Below are 8639 nucleotides of genomic sequence, written 5' to 3' on the forward strand. Positions count from 1 at the left end.
AAGGTGATTATATTGTCTTGGCTGGTGTGACTCAGTGGTTAGAGCATCAGCCTGAGAACCAAAGGGTGAAGGGTTTGATTTGGTCAAGGGCATGTACCTGGGTTGCAGGTTCCCTGTCCTGGTTGGGGCATGTGGGAGAGGCAACCAATTGATGTGGCTCTCTCACACTGATGTTTCTCTCTCTCTCTCTCGCTCTCTCTCTCTCTCTTTCTCTCTTCCCAGCCTCCCCTCACTTCTACTCTCTCTAAAATCAATGGAAAAAAGTATCCTCCAGTGAGGATTAACCTCCCCCCACAAAAAAAAAGTGATTATATCTGTTAGCAAAAGATTTCTGGCTGAGTTTTGCTTCTAAATGAAAGTTTTGTTTTTTTGGAAGATGAAGGAGACACCAGAAAGTATTATACACGTTAAAAGTCATTCTTGTGATTGGTTTATTGCAGGAGGTGAGGCGTCAAAGGGGCCTAGTGCATGTGGTGCTGCTCCTTAGCCACCCAAGAACCTTCCTCCGCATATGGGGCACCTACACCTCTCCTCCCGCCCCAGCATCTGCTTCATGGCCCCTTTCCTTTCACCGGGGTACCACTCCAGAGCAGAGGTGATGGACAGCCTACAAGTGCACGTGTGTATAATGCAGAAGTGAACATAAGCAGCTTCAAAATTCGTCATTTGCAAAGGAACAAGGCCTGCTGAGCTCCTCAAACTGCAACCCCTATCCAATTGTGAATTTATGCCTGGAGCGCAACCCGGGAGAAGTCTGCTCTTCTGTGTCACCCAGCACTTGGAGCATGTGCTTGCCTATGTAGATGAGGAAGTGCCCGGTCACCTGGGCAGCGTGGGACAGGAACCGCAGCATGCTCCTGCAACAGAAGGGACAGGGACACGCGTCAGGCTTGGAGGCCCGAGCCCGTGAAGAACAGATGGAGTGGGGATTTTTCACAACCCCTTTCCCCCAAACATGCGCTCAGAGTAGGCAGTGCTCACACCTGCCCCTGCCCTCCCCGGCCATCCTGCCTGGGCTAGCTAACATACAGGACCCGGGAGGTTCGAGCAGGACCTGGAACTCTGCATTTCTGGTGAGCTCCCAGGGGATGCTGATGACACTGACCGGGACTACCCTCCCACTAGCCACTTCCCAATGTTGTTCAGCAGCTAGAAAGAGCTGAGTAGGCAGACTGTGCTCCTGAGAGTACTTATGTCCCATCCTTCAGCCACTTGCTTATTCTGGAGGCCTTGGGTGTGCGAAGGGGAGGGGGTGAGCAGGGGGGGTGAGATTTAAACTGCTGCATGACAGTGTGAACAGCGTGAACTTCAATGGGTACGGGTCAGGTCAGGGCCTCCGAGGGGCTGGGCCTGGGAGTGCAGAGGAGCAAGTGGGGGACAGGCTGCCTGGGGACAGGTGGCGGGGACCGAGTCAAGTGCAGTTTCCAGACCCCTCAGTTGACCCCGAAGTCTGTTACCTCACCAGGGCCTTGAGCCCTGTACACCGGAAGTCGTAGGACACCGAGTACATCTCATACATGGTGGCCTTCACGTTGAGGCAGCCGATGAAATCCTTGGGGCTCAGCTTGTACAAATCGAAGGTGACTCTTGCTATTCCGGATTTCTTCGGTTGCTGGCGGGCGGCGATGTAGTTAGTGCTCTAGACGGTAAGGGAGGAAGACATGTAAGGAGCATCCCGCTATGACATGCACGTCCTGTAATTCTGGTTTTATGCTAGTTTAGACTCTGTTGGTTTAAAATCTGGTAGTGACTAAGCTGCTAATTATTTGAGGAATGTGTTTAGCAGCGCAAAATGCTTATGTGGCTACCAGGTCCACACCCCTAAGAAAGTATCCTTCCTGAATCCGCTGAGTTTGGTGGCTCCGGAGGACTGTGATTCGGCGGTGGGGCCTTGCTTTCAGGACCCAGACATCAACGAATGGCTGTGCTGTTGACACATGGCATTGAGAGGCACTCACACTCGTCACCGAGGGTGACCACAGTTACTTGTCTGACATGGACAGTCTCATGACTATGACACAGTCTGTTCAAAGAGAAGCAGGCAGCATTATTTCCATTTGATAAGAGGCTTCTGGGCAGAGTCTCAGAATCACATGGCTACCGTGAGGGGCAGTGTGAGAACTTTCCTACGGTGCCCCCTCTTTTCCAGTAACCGCCCTGGGGGAACCCTGACTTCCTGGGGAAAATTGTTGGGTTACAGTATCCACGCGCAGTCTCCCCAAAACATCATAGACCCTTCAGGTTGGGAGGAGAAAGTGTTTATAAACAGCACTGCAATATGATCTTCCCCACCAAGAGCTTTGAAAAAAAAAACCCAAGAGAACAGAGCTGTCCCGGGGGACAAATGCCAGACCCAGGGGCTACGCTTCCTGTGGGTTTGCCCATCACGTGGATCTTGCAGTGTTTAGGATTCAAATGTACATAAATCAATAGAGTTACCAAGTCACGTGACCCCCCGGGGTTGGGAGTAGTTGAGCTATGACTGTTAAGTTCATAATGACAATAATCTACTATATTTGAAGTTACAACCAGTTCTCCTTGAAGTACTCAAACCCTTCATGCTGGAGCTACTCTTTCCTCCCGCACAGAACACACACAGGGAGAGATCCTGGTTGTTGCCTAATGTTTCAGGCCCAAGAGGCCCTGCAGCCTCTTTACTTTAGGGGGTGCAAACTCTCCATCATTTAGGAAACATTTTAAAAAAACAAGATTACAGAATCAAAAGGAGTTTTCATCTATAATCCTGCCACAACTCTTTTTTATTGCCTTGTGTTCCTTCCTGCTATACGAAAGCTTTTATCTTACTTTCCCTAAATGTCGTCCTTGAGTCTTGGCCTTAAATCAACATCAAGATGTGCCAACAAAGCTAGTCCGCGTGTGACCTAACCCGGGGCCTGTGGAGCTCTGTGCTGCTGACCAAGGAAGGAGGAAATGACTGCCCCCTGACCGCTTCCTGAGCGAGCTTTAGGCAGCTACTGCCTCACAGGCTTCAGGCATTTAGACTGAAAAAGGGAGACCCCTGGTGGCTATTTCTGGGCCGAAAGTTCTATTGGCCTCACTGGTTAAAAACACACACTTCCACGTCGGGTAGGATCTATAATTGGCTGGAGGTGCACATTTCCACCCTGAGAGAAGATGGATGAAAAGTGGAAGTCAAGATAGGGCTCCAGCCCAGCCAGCGTGGCTCAGTGGTTGAGCATTGACCTATGAGCCAGGAGGTCACCTGTTCAATTGCCCGTCAGGACATATGACTGGGTTGTGGGCTGGATCCCCAGTGGGGGGCATGCAGGAGGCAGCTGATCAAGGATTCTCTCTCATCATTGATGTTTCTATCTCTCTCCCTTTCCCTTCCTCTCTGAAATCATTAAAAATTTATTTAAAAAAGAATGATGCTTTAAAAAAGGATGCAACAGTACAATCTATATTTTAAAAGAAGAAGAAGAAAGAGAAGACTCCAACCCAAGCTCACATGTCACCCAGGCCACTAGTAGACTGAGATGGCTTCAGGCCTCTCCTTGAACCGTCATTATTTGTATCCCATACACTCCATCACTGCCCTATACTTTAGCTCGGCATCCCAGCAATCACCCACTTGGGTGCTTCATCATAGAGGCTGTCCTGTGCATGTAGAATGTTTAGCCGCATCTCTAGTCTCTGCCCACTAGATGCCGTTAGTATACCACCGCCCCAGTCGTAAACACCAAAAGAGCTTTCAAACATTTCCTAATGTCCCCTGAGGGGCAACATACACCCTGGTTGGGAACCCCTGATTGATGAGTATCTATAGGCTCTATTGATATAAGAAACAAAGCTGTTTGGGTCTTCATTAATTTTTAAGAGTGGAAAGAAAGATAAGAAAGTATGTTTCCACTCAACATAGTTGATGAGATTTATCCACATAGATGTCTGTGGCTGTTCTTCGTGCATTTTCCCAGCAGAAGAGTATTCCCGCTGATGATAATACAACAGTGTGTTTATTTCTATTTATTTATTTAAATTTTTTTTTTGATTTCAGAGATAAAGGGAGAGGGAGAGAGAGAGAGAGAAACATCAGTGATGAGAAAGAATCATTGAATGGTTGCCTCCTGCGTGCTCCCCCCACTGGGGATTGAGCTTGAAACCCAGGCATGTGCCCTGACCAGGAATCGAACTGTGACCTCCTGCTTCAGAGATACATGCTAACCACGGAGCTTGCCGGCTGGGCCAAAAGGGTGTTTATTTATGTGTATTTACATGGAAGCACCTGCTGGGTATCCTGTGCTGGGTTATGTCTAGGAATGGACCTCCTCAGTTCAACTCCATGGGATAAAGGCAAGTTGTCTTAAATTGTAGTTGGTGGGAGCATGAGAGAGTTCATTGTTCCACATCTTAAAAATGGGAAAGGTTTAAAAGCCTAACAATACCAAATCTAATAACGGTGTAAAAAGTATCTTATTGTGGTCTTAACGTTTCCTAGTCACTCAGGAGGCTGCATATTTCCCTGTGTTTTGTCCATTTACTGTGCAGATGCCTGTCCCTGCTTTTGCCCATTTTTCCGGTGGACTGTCTGTTGTTCCCATTACTGATTTGTCTGAGTCCTTTACATTCGTGGAATACGGATCCTTTGTCGGGTTGTCTTGGAAACACCTTCTCCACACTTGTGGCTTATTGTTTTACTTCCTTTATAGCACCTTTTGATAAAAAGAATTCTGGATGGAGTTGAATTTATCATTTTAAAAAATGGCTTGTCTGTTGTGTTTTGTTTTTAAAAAACTATCACACCGAGAGTGCCAAGTAGGCATATATCGGATCTTCTCAGTCACATCTCCAGCTGCTTTCCAGGTTTCTACTCTCTTTGTGTTACATCATAGGCACCTTCTTTAGACATACCTTCCAGGTCCTGTCTGAGTTTTCATTTACTTGAATTGCTATCTTTTTTGTTTCTAGAATTGTATTTATTCTTCCAAGTCTATCTAGTTTTTAAAAATTCCTTCTTGTTCCTTATTACTTTAGATTACTTTTTATATCTTTTTGAACATTTTAAGTGTAGTTATTTACATTGTCTCTGATGATCCCATATCTGAGGTTTTGCAGGCCTGACTTTGTCATTTCTGCGCCCTCTCATATTTGGTGCCCGGAGTCCTCACGTCTTGTGTTTTACTGTAGATTCACGTTTGTTGGAACTTTAAGAACAAAGATTCCCTGAGGCCTCGGTCATGTCCATTCTGAGCCTATTTGCTCCTGCTGGTTACATGGGGCCCAGCAACCCTGGGTCACTAGGACTGCTGGGAGAGGCTGTTTGAATGAAGAGAATTTAATGAGTAAACTCCTGCCTCCGATGCTTCCTGCCTGGGTCTCTGTAAACCAAACTTTCGGCTTGGGTGGTTTTAGAATCAATAGTCCCTATAAGCTGTAAGGACAGCTGTCTGCCAGACTCTCAGGAGAGACCGTTACATTCTCTGCTTTCTGTGGGCATCTCTAATCTGAGTCCCTTTCTGTTACCCCACAGACCTTGTTTCCTGTCCTCTCAGCAGCCATCAAAACTGAAGCCCTGAGTCACTGAGGTCAGTGGAGGCCCACAGGTGAGACGCCTGCAGAGGAGAGCCAGCTTCAGTGCTTGCTTTCCCGTTGGGATTCTGGCTCCCATAAAAAATTAGGCCTTGGAGGATGTGCCTTTCTCAAAGGACATTTAGGCATATGAAAAGATGTTTTCATATTTGCTTTACATTTTTAGTGGGAGGGTTTTCCAAGATATATAATCTATAGTTTTCCCAGAAATAGAAACTATTCTATATCTTAACTTTTCTAAATCACTGTAGCCACACACACACACACACACACACACACACACACACACCCCTAATTTCATTGGCTTGCTGGCCTCCTAAGGACAGAGACAGTGAATGGTCACTGGGTCATATCTACAGGCTTTAACTGGATCGTAGCTACTTGCTGCCCAAAGCTTGTCCCTCAGAATTATTTGCTTTAAGTCCAACAACCCATGTTCACAAAGATGCTACATTTCCTAGAAATATCCTATATAATAAAAGGCTAATATGCAAATTGACCAAACAGTGGAATGACTGGTTGCTATGATGCACACTGACCACCAGGGGGCGGAATATCAACACAGGAGCTGCCCCCCGGTGATCAGTGCACTCCCACAGGGGTAGAGCCGCTCAGCCAGAAGCCGGGCTCACCGCCTCTGCAGCAGTGCTAAGGATGTCCGGCTGCCAGAGCGGGCCTAAGCCCTCACTCAGCTGGACATCCCTGGGGGCTTCAGACTGTGAGAGGTTGCAAGCCAGGCTGAGGGACTCCCCCCTCCCCTCCAAGTGCACAAATTTTGTGCACCGGGCCTCTAGTTTATAAGAATCTCTTCAAGGGCAGTAGATCCAGTTATTAGGGGAATATAAAGGGTCTATTTTAAAAGTGGGCAAATCAACACCGAAATAGGAAATTCACTTTCGTAGGTAAGAAGTCTACCCAGTAGCTGGATAGAGTGCGTTTGCTTACCGGTGTCCACTTCTGTCCTTTCTCCAAGATCATGAAGTGTGTGTTATCGCCTAAGGTCTGAAAAAACTCTTCCGTGTCCACCACGGTGCCGTCCTCCTCCAACACCAGAGTGACCAGCCCGCTGGTGATGAGCAGGGCGTCCAGGGTCTGGGGGGCGGGGGGGGGCAACACATTAGAGACACAGAATGAGCAGGGGATTCCGTTTTGACCGTTCACAGCCATGGCTTACATGATAGTTTCAGCAGAGCTGGCTGGTTTTGATAAAATGCTAATGGTCAAGATGGGAGTCTATGATTCAGTCCTTGCTTGGGAAAAGAGACGTTAAGATTTTTAAGGGAACTATCCTCTTCAAAGATTTCAATGACATGAGATACATGATTACATTTCATAATGTTTATAGTTTCTAAAATCACCTACTTATTTTCACAAAAAGAATAATAACCTTGCGCCTATGATAATTAAGGAGCTTCAGTCTTGTGTGGCCTATCTGAATGTCTCTCTTAGAGCCTGCATGTTGGATGCTTTTCTCATGTGCACGGATGCCCGTGTCTAGGTTACCATAAGCCTCCATGTGAATCTTCCTTATTTGGTGATCTAGGTCATTAGATTCTTCCCTGGCTTTTATAATAAAAAACAGATTTCCAACATCTGCTGCTTCCCTATATTGTCTCTTGTCAAGTACATAAAGCTACATTATCCACTGATGGCTGTTTTCAAGGTTTTTGTCTCTGCGCCTAAATCTCTTGTGGTACAAAGATGCAATAATGTTTCCTTTCATCTTTTCACTTAGAAATGGTCCCCCCCCCACCCCACTCCCCCCGCCTTAGGCTTTCCAAGGCCAGGACACGGACATTCCTGTCTCTGCACGGGCTCAGCAGCCAAGAGCCGGGCCGTCTGAGCCCGGTGGGAGGCACAGCGCTGGTGGTACCTTGGTGAGCAGATCCTTCAGGTTGCTCGCCATCACCCCCCGCCGGCTGCTCCGGTTGTGGTTGGAGACGCGGAAGGGGCGAGGGGACTGCATGAGGGGAGTGAGTAGGACTTTCTTGGTTTGTGAACCCATGAAAGTCAGGGGCCTGGAAATGGAGAAGAAAATTAAAATTGACATCACTTTTTCAAAGAGTCTCTGAAGAGACACACACCCACAGAGTCATTTATTTATCTATGTTTTATTTTCCCAACTAGATTGGCATTTATTTTTTTTAAAAAAATATATTTTAATGATTTTTTTTTTTACAGAGAGGAAGGGAGAGAGACAGAGAGCCATCGATGAGAGAGAGACATCGATCATCTGCCTCCTGCATACCTCCCACTGGGGATGGGCCTGCAACCCAGGTACATGCCCTTGACCGGAATCGAACCTGGGACCCTTCAGTCCGCAGGGCCACAATCCCTGCTGTTTTTTTTAAATATATTTTATTGATTTTTCACAGAGCGGAAGGGAGAGAGACAGAGAGTTAGAAACATTGATGAGAGAGAGACATCGATCAGCTGCCTCCTGCACATCTCCTATTGGGGATGTGCCCGCAACCCAGGTACATGCCCCTGACTGGAGTCGAACCTGGGACCCTTCAGTCCGCTGGCCGACGCTCCATCCACTGAGCCAAACCGGCCAGGGCATAGATTGGCATTTCTTTATGGACAAGGCCTTCTTTGTTGCATCTCCCATAATGCCTTGCTTAGTGTGAGGCATAGAACTTGTACGCAGTATATTGTCTAAGCTGAAGTTCTATAAATGATTGTAAGTGGAAGTTCAATGATGCACCAAGGAATTTGCTCAATAAAAAACTGGTTGTGTCGTAAGAAACCAGCTTTCAAACGTTGTCAGTTAAGTTCCTGCTCCCAGCAGTCTCAGGAGGGGCCTCTGACAGCGCCTGTCTGTGCTTCATCCCGATGCCTCATCGACACCCTGGCGTTCTGGGAACAGCCCGGATTATTAGCAAGAATCGGGCCTGCAATATAGTCAGCCAGCATCACATTAGTGCCTCATTAGTGCTCGGATCTGAGCACCTGCTAAGTATTACCCACTTCTCGGATGAGCAAACCGAGGCTCAGAGTGGCTTCTCAGGGACCCCGTTACAAAGGAAAAGAGGTGGGACGTCATCTCTCTGGACTTCAAACCTCAAGCACTAAGCGTCAGTCGGAAGCAT

General features: G+C 47.3%; 1 protein-coding gene across 1 annotated transcript; it reads right to left on the reverse strand.

Annotated features, from left to right (window-relative positions):
• Positions 1-407: 407 nt before the first annotated feature.
• Positions 408-7612, reverse strand: CIDEA (cell death-inducing DFFA-like effector a). The gene is made up of 4 exons (XM_006763264.2): positions 7421-7612; positions 6493-6639; positions 1458-1639; positions 408-857 (listed from the first exon to the last, which is right to left on the reverse strand). The coding sequence occupies exons 1-4, from the start codon at positions 7595-7597 to the stop codon at positions 710-712; spliced, it is 654 nt and encodes a 217-aa protein (XP_006763327.1). The 5' UTR covers positions 7598-7612; the 3' UTR covers positions 408-709.
• Positions 7613-8639: the final 1027 nt, after the last annotated feature.

This window comes from Myotis davidii, unplaced genomic scaffold, assembly GCF_000327345.1.
Source record: "Myotis davidii unplaced genomic scaffold, ASM32734v1 scaffold78, whole genome shotgun sequence".
Classification (NCBI taxonomy): Eukaryota; Metazoa; Chordata; class Mammalia; order Chiroptera; family Vespertilionidae; genus Myotis; species Myotis davidii.